General features: G+C 51.0%; 1 protein-coding gene and 1 long non-coding RNA gene across 2 annotated transcripts; one reads left to right on the forward strand and one right to left on the reverse strand.

Annotated features, from left to right (window-relative positions):
* The first annotated feature begins 58 nt into the window (after nucleotides 1-58).
* On the forward strand, nucleotides 59-17,408 carry PGD (phosphogluconate dehydrogenase). The gene is made up of 13 exons (XM_003989481.6): nucleotides 59-207; nucleotides 802-877; nucleotides 1,428-1,607; nucleotides 4,052-4,117; nucleotides 6,068-6,186; nucleotides 8,142-8,211; nucleotides 10,440-10,574; nucleotides 12,488-12,677; nucleotides 15,600-15,730; nucleotides 15,933-16,066; nucleotides 16,430-16,529; nucleotides 16,685-16,807; nucleotides 16,899-17,408. The coding sequence occupies exons 1-13, from the start codon at nucleotides 200-202 to the stop codon at nucleotides 17,016-17,018; spliced, it is 1,452 nt and encodes a 483-aa protein (XP_003989530.1). The 5' UTR covers nucleotides 59-199; the 3' UTR covers nucleotides 17,019-17,408.
* On the reverse strand, nucleotides 10,574-20,929 carry LOC123379466. The gene is made up of 4 exons (XR_006583900.1): nucleotides 19,950-20,929; nucleotides 18,459-18,554; nucleotides 16,328-17,556; nucleotides 10,574-10,711 (listed from the first exon to the last, which is right to left on the reverse strand). It is a non-coding gene; the product is annotated as an uncharacterized LOC123379466 (long non-coding RNA).
* Nucleotides 20,930-21,920: the final 991 nt, after the last annotated feature.

A 21,920-nucleotide genomic window follows, 5' to 3' on the forward strand; every position in this document is an offset into this window, starting at 1 on the left:
TCAGGTGGTCTAACAGGCGCCGGGAAGGGCCAATAGCGTGGTGGCACAGCTCCGCCCCTTCCTCCCGATTGGTCGGCGCCGGAAGGCCGCGGCCAGAGCCTGGGAGCCGAAGCAGGAGCGGGACTCCTCCTCGGTCGCCGCTCCGCGCGCTCTCAGCTCTCCGGTTCTGTCCGCTCCTGCCCGGTCCGTCGCCGCCGCCATGGCCCAGTGAGTGACGGCTCGCGGACCGCCGGGGAACTTTACGGGGGCCGGCGAGGAGGGCGGAACCTGCCTGAAGTCGCTTTGGCCCCGGGGGTCGCCGGAGCACGGCCTCGTGGCGCCCGGAGCCTCGGACCTTCAGGGTCTCAGCCCCCTCGGGCCCGGGCCCTCTACCCCTCGCGGCGGCGCCGGGCGGATCCCCCTTTCTAGAAAGGGCCGGGCGGGAGGGAACCCGCATGGCCGAGGGCAGCCAGGGCCCGAGCCAGGAGGGGAAGAGGCTGGACAGTGGGCGGCTGTGCCTGCAGGGGCTTCTCCCCCGTGTGGGAGCGGGGACACCCGCAGTGAGCACGGCAAAGATTGCATGCCCTCCTGCGTGCAGGTCTAGTTGATCTCAAGAGAACTTGAGGTCCTTTGAAGTGGCAGAGGGCAGGGTGGCCTGGAGGCGCATGCCTGAGTTCTCAGGGGTAGAAGAGAGGAGGGGGACAGAGGAAATGGTAAGGCAAGGTATTCATAGCAAAAGCTAGGACACTCTGGGCCCCTGAATTGGAAGGGATTAAAGTGGAACCGACACATTTTTCTTTGTTCCTTTTCCCGGTCTTTTAGAGCTGATATTGCACTGATTGGACTGGCTGTCATGGGCCAGAACTTAATTTTGAACATGAATGACCATGGCTTTGTGGTAAGTCAGGAGGGCACACTCTTGTGGGTTCTTGGTGCACGGAGGCTGATTTCAAAAATCCTGTACAATCTGGAACTTAGGTCTCTTCGTATATGCCCTGTTGCTGCTTAGGACGTTTATTGCAAAGGGAAAGAGAAGCACCAGGTCACATGCGGTGTGGGAGGGCCAGCTCTGCAATCCTCTGAAGGACAGTCTTGCAAAATAGATGTCAGTTCTGTAAGCCTGGATAAACTTACCGGATGTTAAGCAGGAGAAATCCGGCTGGGTGTATAGAACTCTACCTTTATTGCCTAATGAGAACCGGGGGAGAGAGAAAAGTTTAAATAGTTATAAACACTAAAGTGGTTTCGGTACAAAAGATAGCAGTTTGCAGCAGCCGGTTCCTAGACTTGATTGAGTCTCTATCAGCTAGTGACAGACTCTAGCCTGATTTGCCTCGGGCAGTCACCCTTTGCTTATATTCAGTTCCGTGCCTTGGGGTTCACTTAATCCAGGGTCTGAAGGTCTTCTGTGTCCTGAATCTTCTAATCAGACCTTTTCGGCCTTCTAGGTTTGTGCTTTCAATAGGACGGTCTCCAAAGTGGATGATTTCTTGGCCAATGAGGCAAAGGGAACCAAGGTGGTCGGTGCACGCTCCTTGGAGGAGATGGTCTCCAAGCTGAAGAAACCTCGGCGGATCATACTGCTGGTGAAGGCTGGCCAAGCCGTTGATGATTTCATTGAAAAACTGGTGAGGCCAGCCCTGCCCCCCAGCTGCTACTAGCGGGGCAACTTTTCTCTTCCCGTAGCTAGATCTCGCTTTTCTACTTAAGAGATTTTTTTTTCCTTTTTCAATTTCTGGATATGAACTGCTCAGTTCAAACAAAACTGCTTAAATGTCTCAGCGTTCGTCAACTTGGCACTAATTAAGTAACAGCACATCCTCAGGTGGTAATGATTCCTTAGGCATGAGATTCTGAGGCCACCGAGAGACGAGAGACGTTGCCATAAGAATTCATTAACAATGGGGACAGAAACCGTAGTCTTGGTCTCTGTCTTTGGTATTCAGAAACACAGTTTTGGTCGTGGTGTTATGCGTGTTTAGTGCTATTCGCTAATAAACCTTAGTGTCTGAAACTTAGAAGTCGGTTTCCCATTTTTCTCGACACTTAAAGTGTTGTATCGCTTCATATAAACGATGAGGTCCCTTAGGGAATTCTGGGAACTACATACTGGGTACTTATTTCTCAATGATTTGTTGGCTCTAGCAAGTGTATCTTTTTTGCAAGAAAAAAAAAATGTGTTAGGGCTGGAATGGCCGTGCTGGGGCAGATGGGTGACCCGATGCCAAGTGTCCCAGAGAGGGCCTCTGGGAGGCAGGCCTCTGTTACAATTCTGGCCCTGATTATCAGCCAAGGAGGGAGTGTTTTGTGTAGGTGCTAACCCTTGTTCTGTAACACATTATAGTCTGATCCCTCTAGACTTTCCCCTGCTGTGCGTCATCAGGGGATGGTGGGTCTGTCCCCTCACAGAAGGGCTGATGGCCACCCACCCACTGGGATGACTGTGGGAGGGGAGGAGCTGATGGGGACAACAGCCTTTTCCCCTGGGAGTGTGCCCGGCAGCATTTGGTTGAGGCACTGTAGCTGTGGGCTGTTTCTGGGGCACCTCGGGGCCCCTTCCCTCAATATACCTCACCGACAACCCATGGAGACAAGCTCACGGCCAGTGCCCTGCAGCCTCGGGGTGCTATTTCCTCCAACAACGAAACGCAAAACCACACGCAACATATGGATGAAGGGGCACCCGTGGAAATAACTTATGAAGCTACTCCTAAACAATTCTACGGTAACAGGTTCTCGGGTTCTGAAAAAAACCCGAGGCGTTAGCTGTCTGGAAGAAACGTTTCTCGGTGAGAAATGTAGTGCCAGGAAACAAAGGCAAGGGGTGAACATTCCTTTTCTCCGGGAGCAGTGTTAACAGTGGGGGCGTCTCCACGGGGAGAGGGGTTTGTAACCAGCGTGCTACCACGAAAGACAAAAATGACCTAGAGAGGAAGAACACTGCGATAAGGGAAGGACATAGCAAGCTTTTTGTGTAGCAAGATGCTAGGCTGGTCACGATTAGCGACAGAACGGATTGGAAAGTGGTAGCTTATTCTTCAACGTAAGAAAATACGAAGTGAGGTCCACTGAAGCCCTGTGGGTGTGGGGGGGGGTGTGGACCGAATGATAAATGACCCAGCCAGCCCAGTTGTGTTCTGTAGGAAGATGTGCTAGCTCGAGGCCCGGTCTCCTCCCGCCGTCTCCAGAAGGGGCTGATCATCTCACTCAGGCACCAAAGCACCTGATGTCCGTTCACTGGACCCCCACTCTGCCCTGTGCAGAGATTTTATAGGACGTGATGTAATCCTTTAGAACGAGTCCTGTTCCCAGTGTTTGGGAATGTAAACGAGCCAGGGGCATGCACTGGAAATACAAAATCTTTCAAGTAGGTTTTGGTTGTCAAATTTAAAAAAAAAGTTTTTTAACGTTTATTTATTTTTGAGACAGAGACAGAGCATGAATGGGGGAGGGGCAGAGAGAGAGAGGGAGACACAGAAACAGAAGCAGGCTCCAGGCTCTGAGCAGTCAGCACAGAGCCCGACGCGTGGCTCGAATTCACAGACTGTGAGATCATGACCTGAGCCGAAGTCGGACGCTTAACCGACTGAGCCACCCAGGTGCCCCTATTTCTCTTTTTTTTAAATGTTTTTATTTCTTTTTGACACAGAGAGAGACAGAGCATGAGCAGGGGAGGGGCAGAAAGAGAGACACACACAGAATCCGCAGCAGGCCCCAGGTTCTGAGCCATCGGCCCAGAGCCCGACGCGGGGCTCGAACTCCCGGACCGTGACAGTGTGACCTGAGCTGAAGTCGGACGCTTAACCGACTGCGCCACCCAGGCGCTCCTGGTTGTTGTCAAATTTTAAAGAGAACCATCTTAGTTGTGGGGAGGTCTGACTGGGTTGCTAGCCCTAACCTTTCATGTAGGCTCCCGCCGTAGCCACGGAGAGGATTTTTGAAAATGAAACAACATACGCTTTTAGACTGGATTTATTTGGGATAAATTCTTGTTTGTATTAATTGCTCGAGGTACATTCTGTTTTTGTCTTTCATTTCTTTGGCTCACCTTAATGCTAGTGTCTGGTTACAGGTACCATTGTTGGACACTGGTGACATCATCATTGATGGAGGAAATTCTGAATACAGGGATACCACAGTAAGTATTCTCCAGTCTAAATTCTTCCTGGTTCTGGGAACATTCTAGAAAAAAGTATCAGCACTGTACATGTGATAAAAGCATGGACTGTCCTTCTGTAGTGCTGCCTCTGGGGCTTGGTGCTGACGTTGCAGTTCTCGGCCTTTGTTTCTGCTAAGACATACCTGATGAAATGAGGCCTCCTCCGTCATACGTATAACTCAAAAGGATGACTTTTGCTTGGATACAGCAGGCTGAGAGTTCGTGCTTAGCTCTTTCCTACTGTGCCACCAGCCCATGGTATGTCAGTCGGTGTGCAATGTGGTTGAGAACCACGTCCTTTTTTTTTTTAATGTTTTATTTGAGAGAGATCGCAGGGAAGGGGCAGGGAGAGAGGGGGACAAGAGGATCTGAAGCCGGCTTTGCACTGAGAGCGGTGAGCCCGATTCGGGACTTGAACCCATGAACCGCGAGATCATCACCTGAGTGGAAGTTGGATGCTCTACCAACCGAGTCACCCAGGTGCCCCGAGAACCACGTCTTTACTGGCCTCATATGCTAGAAGGAGTCTCTGGAGGATCTGAAGTGCTGAGTCAGGGAAGTGTATTTGCATTAAACTCTTTTGTATCATTTTTTTTTTTTTTTAAAGATTTTTTTTTTTTCAATGTTTATTTATTTTTGGGACAGAGAGAGACAGAGCATGAACGGGGGAGGGGCAGAGAGAGAGGGAGACACAGAATCGGAAACAGGCTCCAGGCTCCGAGCCATCAGCCCAGAGCCTGACGTGGGGCTCGAACTCCCGGACCGTGAGATCGTGACCTGGCTGAAGTCAGACGCTTAACCGACTGCGCCACCCAGGCGCCCCTTTTTTTTTTTTTTTAAAGATTTTTTTTTCAATGTTTATTTATCATTTTTTAAAGTGTTTTATTTGAGAGAGAGAGAGAGAGAGAGAGAGAGAGAGAGAGAGTGAGAGTGAGTGGGGGAGGGGCAGAGAGAGGGGGACAGAGAATCCCAAGCTGACAGCAGAGAGCTTGATGCCGGGCTTGAACTCACAAACTTTGAGATCATGACCTGAGCCGCAGTCAGATGCTTAACCGATTGAGCCACCCAGACGCCCTGTATTAAACTCCTGATTGAGTCTTACGGTAACTGGATCTTCTAGTAAAATGAGAATGTATGTTTGGCTTTATTATTTCCATTTGGGGGAAGGATAGCTATTTATTTTATTTTGTTTTGTTTTATTGTTTTATTATTTTATTATTATTTTTTTAATGTTTATTATTTATTTTGAGGGGGGGACAGAGAGAGAGGGAGAGAATCCCAAGCAGGCTCCTTGCTGTCAGCACAGAGCCGGATGTGGGGCTCGATCCCACAGACTGTGAAATCATGACCTGAGCTGAAAATCAAGAGTTGGGACACTTAACTGACTGAGCTACCCAGGCACCCAGATAGCTATTTTAAACTTCTGTGGAGGGGCGTCTGGGTGGCTCAGTTGGTTGGATGACTGACTTCCGCTCAGATTATGGTCTCACTGTTTGTGGGTCAGCTGTGCTGACAGCTCAGAGCCTGGAAGCTGCTTCAGATTCTGTGTCTCCCTCTCTCTGCCCTTCCCCCACTTGCATGCACGCACGCTCTCTCGCTCTCTCTCTCTCTCTTAAAAATAAATAAACATTAGACTTCTGTGGATTTTTTTTTTTTTTTTAAAGTAATCTCTGCACACGACATAGGGATCAAACTCACGATCCTGAGATCAAGAGTCACATGCTTTACTGAGCCAGCCAGGCACACTGGATATTTTTTTTTCTAACTCCCAAACTGAGGGGATTAAATTTCTTGAATGATCAGGTTATTCTTGGATCCTTGGGTCATTTCATGTCCAGTGTGGGCTCTCCATACATGTCTGATACCTCCTCTCATTCATTGGGAGAGAACTTAATGGAAGCATAATGAAATTAATTTTCTCTCCTGTAGAGACGATGTCGAACCCTCAAGGCCAAGGGAATCCTGTTTGTGGGGAGCGGAGTCAGTGGCGGAGAGGAAGGGGCCCGCTATGGCCCCTCACTTATGCCAGGAGGTGACAAAGAAGCCTGGTGAGTATCGAAGGTGCCCCACTTCGGCACAAGGGAGGCCTGAGCTGGGAGAAGGGTGAGCTGGGGACACTTCGGGCACCCTGACCTCCGAGGTGCCTGAGTGTCAGAGATGCTGGAAAGGTTTCTTTTATCCACTCTGCTGCTTTGACATCATACACGTGCATATTCTCTTTTGCCTGTTTACTTCTGTTACTCCCTCCAAGACTGATACAGAAATTCTAAATAGGCTTACAGAGTTCAGAGGCTTTAAGGAAGCTGTTCGCATAGTGTCCTGTGCACTGTCTGGACTTAGAAGTAAGGTCTGCCTCTGTAAGTGATGTACAGTTCTAAGATAGCTGTGTATTTAATAATTGTGGGTAATGGAAAAATCTGACAGAGCCTATTTCGTCCCTGGGAAAGCGAGGTAGACGTTTTTTATTTGATTTGGGGCAAAAACACATTTTACACTGTTTGCTGTGCTGCATATAAGAGGAGGTGTTGGCCATAGAAGGGGAGGTGTGTTGGAGATGTGAAAGAAGGGGTGCATGAGGCATGAGGGTGGGGGGTGAGCGGAGAGAGAACCAACAGATGGAAGGGATAATCCCACCTGCCGTTGACTGAGGGCAACTCCCCCTGCTGTTCAGACCGCAGAGAGAGCCAGACAGAGGGAGATAGCTGAGCAGAACAGAAGCAAACAGAAAAGGAGGATCCTTTTCAGGGAGGCCTGACAAGGTACCATTCTTTTCTGAATGAATTTGACTTCCAAATATGCTACAGTTATGTCAGGTGTTAAAGAAAACATGTTCAAACCTAATTCTCAGAGGTGAAGGGTTTTCCTGGGGAAAGTTACTCTTTCTGTTACCTCTCTGAGGAGTAAGTTTGGAGATTCTTTTTTTAATTAAAACAAAATTTTTTTTTGGCAATGTTTTCTTTATTTTTTTGAGAGAGAGACAGAGTGCAAGTTGGGGAGGGGCAGAGAGAGAGGGAGACACAGAATCTGAAGCAGGCTCCAGGCTCCAGGCTCCGAGCCGTCAGCACAGAGCCCATTTCGGGGCTTGAACCCACGAACCATGAGATCATGACCTGAGCTGGAGTTGGTCACTTAAGTGACTGAGCCACTCAGGCGCCCCAAGTTCGGGGATTCTTTTAAGTAAGCTACATCTGGAAGTAGATAGAAGTCTTCCTGCTTCTGAGAAGCTTATGAACATTTACGTGGGGGTAACAGCCCGGCAGGCTAGACACGCAGACATGACGCAGGAAAGTATTTGATGTGCACAGGTGCCGTGCATTTCCTCGCACCGGTCTGACAGAGGTGCAGGTGACGCTGTGACCTGACGTGCTCCCCATGAGATCAGGAGAGTTCTCAAGCTCCGCATGTCACTGTCTTAGCCCTAATCCTAAGCGTTAGCTTTGTGACCCCGTCAGTTCTGTGTCTTTGCCAAACACTTCTTGTGAAGGAGCCTTTAGTGGTCAATAGTGAGGAGAACATAGGTGAGAAGCCCCGTGCGGTAACCTATCCTCGTACAGGAGCAGCAGAAGGAATGAAGAACACCCGGTTTTTCTCTGAATAGTAGTGGGCGCAGCCCCGGGAGGTCCTGCGCAGTTCCACCAGGCAGAGCCGGGCTGTATCTGACCACACGCACCCGGGCTGGGAGAAGGGCTCTCTACAGGAACATCCCTGTGGCCTGCCGTTTGGAACCACAGCACAGCTTCTTTTGGTTGTGCAGAAGAAATTTCTCCTGATGCTTTGATGCTTCCTCTGGCCTTTCTGTCTGTCCGTCTGTCTGCTCTAACCACAGAGCCCGCAGCCTCTGACAGGTTTCCCTCGGCACTTCTGGCACATTCGTTACTTTTTTCCACCTCCCATTCAGCCTCCCCATTTGAGCAAAATTGGGGGTGGGGCGATAGTCCTTGAGTATCTTGAGATCTCAACCCCTCTCTTTTCAGTAGCTAAACTACACGGTTCCTTTCCACAGGCCCCACATCAAGACAATCTTCCAAGGCATCGCTGCAAAAGTGGGAACTGGGGAACCGTGCTGTGACTGGGCAAGTTCTGGCTACTCTTTCAAGCCTGCGGGTAACATGGGCACAGGTGTCGCAAAGCGCACGGAGCCAGGACGCCCGTGGTGGCAACAAGCGGCTCAGATGTGAGGTCACGAAGTCGCTAGCACAGCTGAGGCCTAAGATGCTTGCCTGTGTTACGTGTCCTTGCATCTTAACTGAACATTCAGGGCCTTGAGGCTGATGTTACAAACAGCCCTCCTTGATTCATCTGAGAGCCGGGTTCTTTAAGAACGCACAGCAAGGATGAGGGGAAGCGAGGTTTGTTTTAGCTGTGTGGCTTCAGGAAAATGACGAAGATGTCAGAATCCAAAGGGGCCCTTGTCTGCCCACGCAGAAGAGGACTGACTGGCTGGTGCTGTCAGATATCCTGGCCCCGGCCGTGGAAAATCTCGTACCTGTAGCTTGGGATGCTGGTGCCCTGTGCTTGAACAGAGCACACTATGGCCTCTTGCCTTCACGAAATGGGAGGGAGGCCCAGGCTCGTTCATACAGACCTCTCTTCCGGCATTTTGTGTTGCTACTGGAATAAGTTTTATCCCTACCGCAGCCTCAGTCCATACCGCGAGGCTGGGAGACCTGAGCTGTAATTCTGGCTCTCCATTAACTGGGTGATCATGAGCGAGTCAGAAAATTCCGTGGGCTTCAGTGTTCTTGTCTGTAAAACGTGGGGGGTGGGCTGGATGGTCGCTAAGGTCTCTTTAGCTCCTAATCCCCTTTGTTAGTTTTATTTCATCCCAGGGAGGTAAAGGGTGGAGATGAACCGAGGACTGAGGCATATGAAGAATGGGGGGGGGGGGGGGGCTGACCACGCCCGGTGACTTCAACTGTAGCACCCACACTGGTCTGTACATTTTCACCAGTGGTCACTGTCTGCTTAGGGTAGAGAGAGGCTGGGCTGGATTTGGAGGGCTGATGATTTTCTCCTTAGTATGAAGGACTGGGAAGGGACCTCTTAACGCCTTGACAGTCAATTACTACAGTAAAAGTGCAGCGACAGTCACTTCTTTGTAGATACACTTAGGATAGAAGCGTCAAGAATTCTGTCCTAAGCATATCTACAGATACAGATACTGGCCCTGAGGTGTCTTGATTGAGTCTTTCTGTAGCCTCAAGGCTTTGTCTCGGGATACTGAAAGAACTGGGTTAGATCCTAAAAGCAGGCACTCCTTAGTTCACTTGTGAAGTCACAGCCAGGATGGGGTGAAGTAAGATGTTACTCATCACGCTCCTTAGCAGCCACAGAAAGTGTCACAGTCAGCAGGAGGCAGGTCACCAGTGGAGACTCAGACCGTGGAGGTCTCTCTAAACGTCAGCAGTACGGATCCCGGCGGTGACAGCCAGGATAGAGCGTGCTCAGGTCCAGCAAACACTGGGTCCAGCCGCAGGTAGGTGCCTGTCGTGGAGACGGATGCACCTGACCTCAGAGCCCGATGCCCCTGAGTACTGACCCCGACACTCCCTTTGTTCTGAGTCCCCGCCCACTACACCATTTGCAGATTATTTGGCTTCCCCCGTAGCTTGTCTGCAGGGACAGAGTGTGCCGGCCAGACTCACACTTGTAGCTACTAAGATCCATAGTTAAGTTTCTCACCCTCAATTCATAAACTGAGACTCTGACTATATACATCTTGCCAGCTTTGTTAGAAATCAGTGTTTTTTGTCAACCGTGAGACCCTGGTGAGGACACATTTCTGGGCTTACGAGGTGGAGGGCCAGACCTGGGATCTAAGGTCACTTTACCCCTTGGTAGCCACTGGAAACACCTACAACACACTTAGTATTTTTAAAAGTACAAGGGATTTAATTAGCTGACTTACTGTAACCCCCGGTCACCAGGAGCATGGTGACCTCAGGAGGAGGAGGAGGAGGAGGTCTTTGACTCGTGGCCAGGGCTGGGGGCGAGGGGCCCTGAGTAACAAGGGAAGGTGGGAAATGCAGGTAAAGGGCTGGGGGTGCCGGCAGTGAGTTGAAAGGTGTGGAAGAATCTAGAATGAATTTAGAGTGAGTTTGAAGTAACACGGGGCTGGATTGAAGCTTATATTGAGTTGCTCCATAGTGATTCTTAATTTTAAAAATACTACAGATATTTGCTTCATCGCTGTCGTTCCTTGTCTGGGGAGGGAGCCTGGCGAAAGAATTTGATGTGGGCTTTTCTGGCCCATTCCTCCGGGGCCGTCTCTGAGGCCTCCTGGTGCCCGTCCCTCTAACAGGTGGGGGATGAAGGAGCGGGACACTTCGTGAAGATGGTGCACAACGGGATAGAGTACGGGGACATGCAGCTCATCTGTGAGGCCTACCACCTGATGAAAGACGTGCTGGACATGGGGCACGACGAGATGGCGAAGGTGAGTCCCGGGCCCTGCTGCGGGTGCGACAGGCGGGCCTGCTCAGAGAAGGGGACTTGCTGGCTCCAGTAAAGCCTTCCTCCTCCTTCCCGCGGTCGTGCCGCTGGCAGGATGGACTCAGCCCGGTCGGAGGGAAGCTATAAGATGGGAGAGCTCGTCACTGAGCCGAACGTCCCCAGGGGATCTTGGTGGTAACCATTCCCACCGTTTACTGACCCTTTTTTTTTTTTTAAGCTTATTTTTAGAGAGAGAGAGCAAGAGAGCAAGTGCATGGGGCCAGATTCAGGGCTCGATCTCGCGAACCATGAGATCATAACCTGAGCTGATATCGAGTCGGATGCTTAACCGACTGAGTCACCCAGGTGCCCCTCTTTTTTTTTTTTTTTTTTTAAACATTTTATTTTTAAAGTAATCTCTACACCCAAGGTGGGGCTTAAACGCAAAACCGCAAGATCAAGAGTCGCACACTCCACTGACGAAGCCAGCCGGGCACCCCGAGAAGCTTGCTTTTCTGGTCAGGTTGGGACTGGCTGTTTGGCAGTTAGTCAAAAAAGTTAGCCAGAGTGGGGAAACATAACACCCCCCGCCCCCACCCCGATATTTTATTATGAAGATGTGCAAACATACAGCAAAGCTGAAAGAATTCGGTGGTGAGCACTTGTGGGCACACCACCCTGATTCTTTGCTTAGCGTTACACTACGCTTGCCGTGTCGATTATCTGGCCAGCCCTCCGTCAGTTTGATCTTTTACAAATACGTTTCAAGGTAAGCCTCAGTACTCTGTTCTCTTCAGCATCGTTGACGAGGCAAACACTTCTTTTAACTGAAAATACAGGAGAGCACACTCATCGCCATTTCCGCCCTTTTCTCTAAACGTGGCTCTCCCGGCTCGCATCGTAGTCCTTTCTCATCCAGAATTTCTAGTTCCAGTCACTTCGAGTGGAGCGTGATTTAGAGACACTTGTGAGGTACACACTGCAGAGTCCTTCCAGATTTTGTCCGGTTTTTCCTCCTGATGTTTAACGGTGTCATCCCCACTTTGCTTTACCGACTGAGCCACCCAGGCACCCCCAAAACAATCTTAGTTTTCAAAGAAATGGTGCTTTTTTTGTTGTGTTCATATTTAATTGGTTTACTTCAAACTTAATACGTGTGTTCAACGAATACATAGAAGTGCTTCTGTCCGCGCTAGGAACTGTTCTCAACACCGGGGATGTGACAGTGAAAAAAACCCACAAAGGCGCTATCCTGCATGGAGCTGGGAAGACACAATAATAATTGCATAGACAATAGAGAACTCAGGGGTGTGGCACCTGGGTGCTCAGTCAGTTAAGTGGCCCACTTTGACTCAGGTCATGATCTCACGGTTCACGGGATCGAGCCCCACATCAGGCTCTGTGCTGGCAACACGGGGCCTGCTTGGGATTCTCTGTCTCTTTCTCTGCCCCTTCCCTGCTCACGCATGTGTGCTCTCTCTTTCCCTCTCTCCCTCCCTCTCTCTCTCACTCTCTCAAAAACATGAAAATAAATAAATAGATGAAGCCCGCTGGTGGTACCTGTTACAAAGAGGAGGAAACTGTTGTAAGGGGTAGATACAGATCAGGGGAGCGGGGAAGGCCTCTGAGGAGGCGATGGTGTGGGGCGGGGGGCGCTTGCCTCGGGGGAAAGAGCCGTGCTGGCAGTCGGAAGTCAGCGTAACCGGGCGGAAACAGATACAACTGCCTCCTGGGGAGCAGAGAGCTAGCTCGGGGAGCAGCGTTCAGGCACATACTGGGAGCCTGTTGGCCTCACGTGCTGCGCAAATCGTGAGCGTCGGTGAGCATTCGCGGAGGAAAGCGGTGAGCCGGTGAAGGGGGCTTCTCCCGTGCGGCCCTGGTTTCTCTCACAGTGTTTCCTCTCACGTCCTGCGCTAGGCATTTGAGGAATGGAATAAGACCGAGCTCGACTCGTTCCTGATTGAAATCACGGCCAACATCCTCAAGTTCCAAGACAGCGACGGCAAACACCTGCTGCCGAAGATCAGGGACAGCGCGGGGCAGAAGGGCACGGGGAAGTGGACTGCCATCTCAGCCCTGGAGTACGGCGTTCCTGTCACCCTCATCGGTAAGGTGCCGCTTCCACCTGGAGCCTTCTATCTCATTGTTTTGCTCTTGACGTCCTCCTGGAGAGTTGGTGTAGACTGGCAGCTAAGGAGCGGGTCTTTGGAGAATGTGTGCAGCCCTCGTCAGCCTCCAGAGTGCTTTCTGCTCTTCTGGTGTGCGAGGCTGACATTGTTCAGTCCCTTCCCGGTAACCTCCTCTCAGTCATACGGACTTTGAGATACATTTGGAAATTCTTGGCTTTCTTCTCCAGTTTGACCTTTGGGATAGCTTTTTTTTTTTTTTTTTTAAGTTTATTTTTTTATTTTGAGAGAGAGAGAAAGAGAGCATGAGTAGGGGAGGGACAGAGAGAATCCGAAGCAGGCTCGCACTCTCAGCGCAGAGCCTGACGTGAGGCTCGTACCCATGAACATGAGATCATGACCTGAGCCGAAATCAAGAGCCAGAGGCTTAACCGACTGAGCCACCCAGGTGCCCCTGGGATAGTTTTTGTCTTAGTGATTGAACTGTAGTCGGTGACCTCCATGACTTTCTAATGGGTCAGATCACTGTAATGAAGTTTTTCATACAAAAGTTCACAGAATAACATAAGCTTATGTACTCAGCATTTATTAATATTTTGCTGAGGTTCCCCCCCCCCCGATATTTTAAAAATAAAATACTGCCTACACATTTCAAGTCCTTTAACATTCTTGTCCTAAGTTCCTTGCCCTTCTTGTAGAAGAAAGCCACCGTCCTGACCCTTGGTGTGTATCCTTTTCGTGCATGTTGTTTGTCTTATAGCCGTGAGCTAAGCCTCAGACTCAAAAAGATGCAGGGCGAAGGAAATCATAGAAAGCAGAAATAGAGAACAAATAATGAGGATTAATAAAACCACAAGTTGGTCCTTTCAGAATAAAATAGCTACATTTTTGGCAAGAGTGAAAAAGGAGAACGGGGTGCCCAGACAGCACCTTTTAAAAGGTGTCCTTTTAAAAGCCCAACAAATTAATTTAAAAAAAGAAAAGAATAAAACAAGGGGTCTAGTGTGTGTAATGAAAGGCTGATCTTTGCTGATGGCAGAACGGCTCCCTTTCCAATAAAACACAGTTTCCTCCTCACCCTTCCGGTTAAAGGTTGTCTTTCCCTCCCTGGCCTCCTCCCTCCTTCTGATTTCCTGACTAATTGTGGCTCCTTGGTGACAGTGAGCTGGGGCCGTGAGACACCGTAAGGAGAAGCAGGCCAAGCAGGAGGAAGTGGCCGAGGTTTAGCAAATCTGAGTGTTGCCTGGGCTGGGGACCGAGGGGACAATAGGAGTCATCACTGACCCAAATGGGAGAGTATTGCGGGCTCAAAAAGGATCCCACTCTCTTGTTTGAGAGACGGTATACCCCTTCCACCCGGCAGAGGCAGGCCAGGCTTAATCCCCGGATGGGCACCGTGTGTGTTCGCCGAACTATCGGGGAAGTAAGTCTTCGGGCCGAGCCCTGAGTAACGCCGACGGCTTGCGCCACACCGGCCTCCTGGTGCCAGCGGCCTTGCACAGATACTTCCTCCTGCTTGTGCCGAGTCATTGGGTGTGTGCGGGCCAGGGGGCTGCCCGGGGACAGAAGGACTACCCACCGTTCTCGAGTGTGTGTGGCTGGCACCCTTTCCTCAAAAACAAAGCCCTTTGTTGGTCCCCAGAGAGTTTACTTCATTTTTGTCTGCGGGGAAAGGAATGGCTAGAGGAATTCTTCTAATTAGAGAACTTGTCAGTTGAGGCGCACCCGGTTGGCTCAGTCGGTGAAACGTCTGACTTCCGCCCAGGTCAGGATCTCGCAGTTTATGGGTTCGAGCCCCGTGTCGGGCTCTGTGCTGACCACTCAGAGCTTGGAGCTGCTTCTGATTCTGTATCTCTCTCTCTCTCTCTCTCTCTCTTTCTCTCTCTGCCCCTTCCCCCCCTCTCAAAAATGAATAAACATTTAAAAAAAAAAAAAAGACCTTGTCAGTTGAGCAAGTAGTCTTTTATAAGGGTTAGTTCTTGAAGATACTAAATGTCTTGATATGAAAACACCTTCCTAAAATGGTTTTTAGTCCAGTGAAACAAAGTTGTGGTGATTATAGATGTACTGGAAACTACATTTTCACAAATAGAAATGGAGTGTTTTGAGGGGTGAGTCCAGGTTACCTCTCAGTGTTCTAGTGGTTTCACACCACCCCCCGTGTGCAGGCAATGCCGCCATAGTTGAGCCTCCCACCAAATGCTGAGGCTGCCTGTTATTCACTAGTTTTTGAGGGGTAGCGAGTGCTTTTAAAGTAGAGTCTTTGATGAGCATTTAAAAATTAAAGTCCTCTCAATTGAAATTGAAATTTGACTTGGGGACCAACAAGTCCCCAACATGTGAATCATGGTGGCTTTACCTCCTCGCTTTTTCTGCAAAGCCCCGCATTGAGTTGCATGTTGATTTTTGTGGTTGATGCCTCATTATGTTGGAAGATTGACTTGTTTGTGGAGTTTTAGTTTCCAAGTCAGCTGTCTAGAGTTTTGTATAAACCTTCTTCCTGGGGCATCTGGGTAGCTCAGTTGGTCAAGCATCCGAGTCTTGGTTTTGGCTCAGGTCATGATCTCACGGTTCCTGGAATCAAGCCCTGAGTTGGGCTCTTTGCTGACAGGGCAGAGCCTGCTTGGGATTCTCTCTCTCTCTCTCTCTCTCTCTCTCTCTCTGCCCCTCCTCTGTGCACGCTCCCTCTCTCTCTCTCTCTCAGTAAATAAATAAACTTAAAAAAAAAGTTCTTTCTGAGCCATGTTAGATTTTGTGGCCCAAGACTGAGACTTCCGGCTCTTTGTACAATTGGAGATCCGGCTCCATTTCTATTTTTTCCTCAACTTCTCGGGCTTACGTGTACTCTTTTCTGTCCAGTTTCACGTGTGAACTTCGGTAACGTTATCCTCTCTCCCACGTAGGAGAGGCAGTTTTTGCTCGGTGCTTATCGTCTCTGAAGGACGAGAGGGTTCAAGCCAGCCAAAAGCTGAAGGGTCCCCAAAAGATCCAGTTCGAAGGTGATAAGAAATCATTCCTGGAGGACATTCAGAAGGTGGGGCCCGCTCCCTGGCAGTGGTCGTGGTTGGCGCCTTGGGCGGCAGTGGGGGTGGGAGCGGCCCGTGGAGACGTGGGAGGCCCCGGGTGGGGGCGGCAGAGTCCAGCCCCGTCCTGACACCGCTGTCCTCGCCAGGCCCGGCCCTGCCCGCGGGGTGGACGTGGCTAACCGTAGCTCTGACGGGTCCGTCGTTCCGTAGGCCCTGTATGCTTCCAAGATCATCTCGTACGCGCAAGGCTTTATGCTGCTGAGACAAGCCGCCACGGAATTCGGCTGGACCCTCAACTACGGTGGCATCGCCCTGATGTGGAGGGGGGGCTGCATCATCAGGAGGTCAGTGCGGGGACGCGCCACGGCACCGTGCTGGGACTTGCGGCCTCTGCACCTGGGGACGGTTTCCCTAGGATGTGCGCGGCCAGTCCCCTCGCCGGCGACAGGACGGGGTCGGCTGTTCTAACTAGACTGTCTACCCTACTCCCTTTAAACTGGTTCTGGGAGGACGGTCATGCCCTCTGGCCTTGCCTCGTGGGATGTGGGCTCTGTTTTCACTGAGCAAACAGCCGGCTTGAAGGGATAAGGAGGGTAACTCTGTACCTTGCGGGCGGATGTACCAGCTTCCGGCTTCCTTCCCTGCCTTCTGGCATTGAGCGCGCGGAGGCGAAGTTTCATCGGTTTCTTTCCTCTTGCTTGTTTCAGCGTGTTCCTAGGAAAGATAAAAGACGCATTCGATCGGAACCCACACCTTCAGAATCTACTACTGGATGACTTTTTTAAGTCTGCTGTTGAAAACTGCCAGGTAGGTAGCCCAGAGCTGGGCGGTGTGGGAATTCTGCCTCACCGGGCTTTGTGTTTCCCTCACCGGCATCGATGCCCGTGAGCGTTGTCATTTCAAATGCAGCCCGCTCTCCTCTCTGGGGGCTGACCCCGAGTCTTTGGCTCTTTCTGGCTCAGGACTCCTGGCGGCGGACGGTGAGCACCGGTGTCCGGGCGGGCATCCCCATGCCCTGCTTCACCACCGCCCTCTCCTTCTACGACGGCTACAGACACGAGACGCTGCCCGCCAACCTTATCCAGGTAAGCTTTCGGAGCAGGTGGTAAACACTGACACGGCCCGAGGCTCCGTGTCCCCGTGTCATCCCAACCCGTCCAATTCCTTGTTTTCCAGGCTCAGCGGGATTACTTCGGGGCTCACACTTACGAACTCTTAGCCAACCCCGGACGGTTTGTCCACACCAATTGGACAGGCCACGGTGGCAGCGTGTCGTCCTCTTCCTACAATGCCTGACCGGACTGGTCACCCGCCACGATTCCACAGATTGGGACGTTCCACTTGGCCACACGACACCGCTTACGCAGCCCTCTGCCCCACAGCCCCCTGCGCAGACCTTTCAAAATAAAGTCTCACAAGGGACTCCTGAAAAAGTCGGCAGGAGTCTACTTGTAACGTAGCTCTTTGAGACCCGCCGTGCCCTCGGCCCCCGCCCCTTGGGGCGACCCGGAGGGGACCATGTGCGCGGTAGCGTGAATCACTCCACGTGGCACCTGTGGTCGGGGAGGCAGCGCACGTAGATGGGAAGGGTTTCTGTGGAGTCCGCTCAAACTGGAACCTTTGTATCACGTAGTAGAATTCCCAGCTTTCTCTACTTAATAAAAGATACATTCTATCTGTGCTTCATCTCCAGACTCTCCAGTAGCCTCACCTGCCACACGGAGCCATCATCCCCCTTGACAGAAAGATCTGCAGTCGGTTTCCTCACAATTGACTCCGTTTGTTTCCTTCCAGCCTCGTTTACCGTTTCCTCTCCGTTTCCTTTAAAGAAAGACTGTAATACAAGAAACAGACCAAAGTTAGGGTAATGATTAACTCGGGGAAGGACCAGGAGGCGATCGGGGGCTGAGGGTGCAGGGGGTGCGAACGTTTCCTCGGGTTGGGCGCTGGGCCCTGGCCGCTCACGGGTACAGTCTTCATGGCTTTTGTCACTTCATCCCAGATGTTTTAGGAAACTCCACTTAAATGACAGGGTGGGCTCAGTGTGTCCCACCTCTTTCTGTTTGTCCCTAAGCAGGCCCTGGGTTTGGGGTGGGACTTCTGGCGACCTAAGCCTGCCCCCTGAATCAGACCTTTTTACTTTATCTTCTTTACTCAAGAAAAAAAACCCTGCCAGCAAATTCTTACTGATAGTTCTGTGGCCTGGGGCCAGTGTAATTGTTTTATTCCAGCAGCTTAACTCCAGAAAGAATTCTGTGGAATGCTTCAGAAAGTCCTGAGAGGATCCTAGAATAGAGCCAGAGTTTCCCTGTTTTGACAGCTGGTGTCTATAATCTCAGCTCTGACCTCTTCCAGAAAAGCGCGGGGACAGGCAGGGGCTGACACGGGAGGCGGTCCTTTTCATGAAATGTTCCACTTTTGAGACTCAGCCTGGATGGGAGTACGCAGCGAGACTGTCCCCCCTCCCTGATCACACCTTTAGATATAAGAGGTGCTGAGTCATTGCCCATGACAGGGTTCTTTTTTAAGGGACGTGAATCACTCAGTGCAGCTTTTGTCACAGGTGAACTATGGCCATTTGTGCTTCTAGAATGGAGAGCGAGTGCCTTCAGAGAGAAGCACTAGCGAGGCGTGGGAGGTTTAGGGCCAGAAGGAAAGGAAAGGAAAGCTGGACTGTCCAGAAGAGCGCTTGAAATACTAGTGACGCCGTCTGACAGAACACAAGCCCCTGCTCACCGTCTGGAAGCGGAAGCCTCAGCTCCAGGCCCCTTCACCGGCTAGCTGTGGAAGTCTAGGCCAACTATTTTCTGTCTCTGCCCTCAGTTTTCTCATCTGTAAAACAGGATGGTAGTACCTGTCTCCTTAAGGCTATTTTGAGCATTTGCAGAGCAAGAACAGACCAAGATTATATGCTTGGCACATAATCACCTATATGTGGCATTATTACCACTTCCGGGTGTGTCTGTCCCCGAAGCAGAGGGATTTCTGAGCGTTAGAAACCAGATTTATTTCTCAGCACCCAGCGGTGAGTTCACTCTGCAAACTAGTCCTCAGAAGGTTCCTGGTGGGGCTTCTCTGTGTGCTGCATGGCAGGGGGGGAGGGGGTGTGTAGGTCACGACAAACATCTTCCAGACCAGTGGAGCTTCTCAAACTGTGAGCCCCCACCCCCGGGGGTGGATCTTGAAAAAAGGGCAGCTTCTGATTCAGCAGGAGAGGGGTGCTGGGGGGCGGCCCCATGCTGTGCATTTCCTTTATTTTTTAATGTCTAGTTTTGAGAGAGAGAGAAAGCAAGCACAAGCAGAGAGGGAGCAGAGAGAGAGAGAATCCCAAGCAGGCTCTGCACTGCCAGCACAGAGCCCGATGTGGGGCTTGAACTCATGAACCATGAGATCATCACCTAAGCTGAAATCAAGAGTCAGATGCTTAACCGACTGAGCCACCCAGGCGCCCCTCCATGCAGTGCGTTTCTCACTACCTCCCAGGTGAGGCCACCCTGGCCACTCGACCACGGAGTCGTGCTGGAGCGCGGCAGGAGGGGCGTCAGTGCAGCCAGGATACCTGAGCACATACGCCCTCGCTCTACTCACTGGCGCTGTCCCCGCAGGTAAGTTCTTTAAACTCTCTGACTTCACATTTCTTCATAGTTAAAAACTACTTCCCGGGGTGCCTGGGTAACTCGGTTGCGCGTCCAACTCTTGATTTAGGCTCAGGTCATGATCCCAGGGTCGTGGGATCGAGCCCTGTGTCGTGCTCGATGCTCAGCTGCGTAAGATTCTCTCTCTCCCTCCCTCTACCCCTCTCCCTCACTTGCACGCTAAAACAAACAAAAAAATAATAATAAAAGACGCAACTACTTCCCTAGTGGAATGATAAATGAGATTATACAAAGTCCTTGGCACGGTACCTGGCACACAAGGCATAACAAAAGGAAGTTTTTACTGTCAAAGAATACAACAGTCCTTTGCCTAGGTCCTCGGGGGCGGGGGGGGGGGCGAGACTTTTTACTATATATGCTTTCATGCTTTTTGAATTCTACATCCCATGACCTACTTGAAAAACGTATCAGTAAAAACTCTTAGCTCTAGTAAGGGCAGCCCAGCTTACTGGGTGGGAGCCCGGGCCCAAATCCCAGCCCCACCACGAACTCGCTGTTGCCCCACACGTGTCTCAACCTCTGTACCCACGCAGTTTTCCATTCACACAAAAGAGGTGATGACAATACCTACCTCACCGAGCTCTTCTGAGGATGAAATCAGTGCCCGCCGCATAGGGAAACACTGTTTGTGGGTTCACTATTACCCAGCTCCCGTGGAAGGTGAGGCAGTCCACAATTCCAAAAGTGATGGAGCTGGTCGCACAGGGGTTCTGTCCCCGGACCACGCAGGGACAGTCTGGTGGCTATTCTAGCAAAGGGCCTCCCTGGGCAGAGATTGTAGGCCTATTAATGACTTCAGCCACAACTTCTGCTTTACTTGGGACACAAAGGGGTTGGGTGGCTAGAAAGGTGTATGGATCAGATAAGGGAGGGGACAGGGTTTCTCAGCAAAGAGACTTTAGGCAGGCGATTGACAAGTGTCGCGCATTCTTTGAGGTAGATGTGGAGCCCATCCCTTTAGGAGGCGTAGAGAAGTCTCCAGGGTGGGTGTAGATGTGTGTACCGTGTTTAGTATGGATGTTGGCACATATGTATTCACTGTCTAGGAATCCTATATGTTGTTCCAGTTACTACTGGAACTACCCTAAACTCAGTGGGAGTAATATAACCATCATTACTACCCTAATCCTGCGGGCTAGGTTAGGAACTGGAAGGGCACAGGGGGTATAGCTCATCTCTCCTCCACAACATCTGGACCTCAGCAAAAAGACAGCTGGTGGCCACGGCTGGGATCACTTGGAGGTGACCGTCCTCTTCACGCATCCGGTGGCCGATGCTGGCTGCTGGCTGGGACCTCAGCTAGGGCTGAAAAAGCTACTTGTGGCCTCACCGCATGGCCGTCGGCTGCCCCGCTTCACGGCAGCCTCGGGCTGGGCTAACTTCTCACGTGGGAGCGCAGGGCTCCAGAGGTGAGGAATGTTCCCTCCAAAGGTGAGGAATGTTCCCACTAACAAAGCAGATGCTGGATTGCCTTGTAAGACCTAGCCATGGATGCCACAGGGTGTTATTTCAGCCCCATTGTATCAGTTACAAGCAAGTCATAAACACCCCAAATTCAATGGGTGAAGGGCTAGACTACCTTTTTTTTTTTTTTTTTATGTTTACTTTGAGAGAGAAAGAGAGTGCACATGAGCAGGGGAGGAGCAGAGAGAGAGGGAGGCAGAGAATCCCAAGCAGGTTCCGTGCTGACAGCATGGAACCCAACATGGGGCTCGAACCCACGAACCCTTAGCTTGTGACCTGACACCGAAACCAAGAGTTGGACACTTGAATGACTGAGCCACGCAGGTGCCCCTAGAGTCCACCTCTTAATGGTGGAGCGGCAGTGTTCTGGAGGAACACAAGGGTCAGGAGATACTGGCTCTATGTTTTGAGCGAATATAATCTGCCACATACGCTTCTTTTGAAAAAGACAGTTGGTTATACGAAGTTAGGAACTCTGGCCCTACTTGCTAGTGTTCCTGAGTTCTCACGCCGTATACATGGCACATACTGGAAAGTAATAACTGAGTGTGTGCCAGGCAGTTTTATAATACAACACCCCCCGAAGCAGGGACTACCGTCAGCCCCAATTCACAAATGAAGTTCCTGGATGGTTAAGTAACTTGTCCAAGGTCGCGTAACTCCTGAAGCACTGGAACTGGAACAATGGCAAGCTGCTGCCGGAATCCGGGCAATTAACCATTAAGCTCTTAAGGCTCGAAGCGTACCATTCACTTATTCACTCGGCCACTGGCATACTTACAGTATACCCACTATGTGCCAAGCACTGTGACGGGACCGTGTGTCAGTGGTGAGAGAAGATGAAAAGTCCTGACCTCATGAGCTTATAGAACCTATACTACAGCTAATGGAAATTGATTTTTTTTCCTCCCGGGGGGGGGGGGAGGGGAAGAGGGAAAGACAATTTTTTTAATGTTTATTTACTTTTGAGAGAGAGTGTTAGTGAGGGAAGGGCAGAGAGAGAGAGGGAGACAGAATCCAAAGCGGGCTCCAGGCTCTGAGCTGTCAGGACAGAGCCCGACGCGGGGCTCGAACTCAC

The sequence above is a fragment of the Felis catus genome, chromosome C1 (genome assembly GCF_018350175.1).
Source record: "Felis catus isolate Fca126 chromosome C1, F.catus_Fca126_mat1.0, whole genome shotgun sequence".
NCBI classification, from domain to species: Eukaryota; Metazoa; Chordata; class Mammalia; order Carnivora; family Felidae; genus Felis; species Felis catus.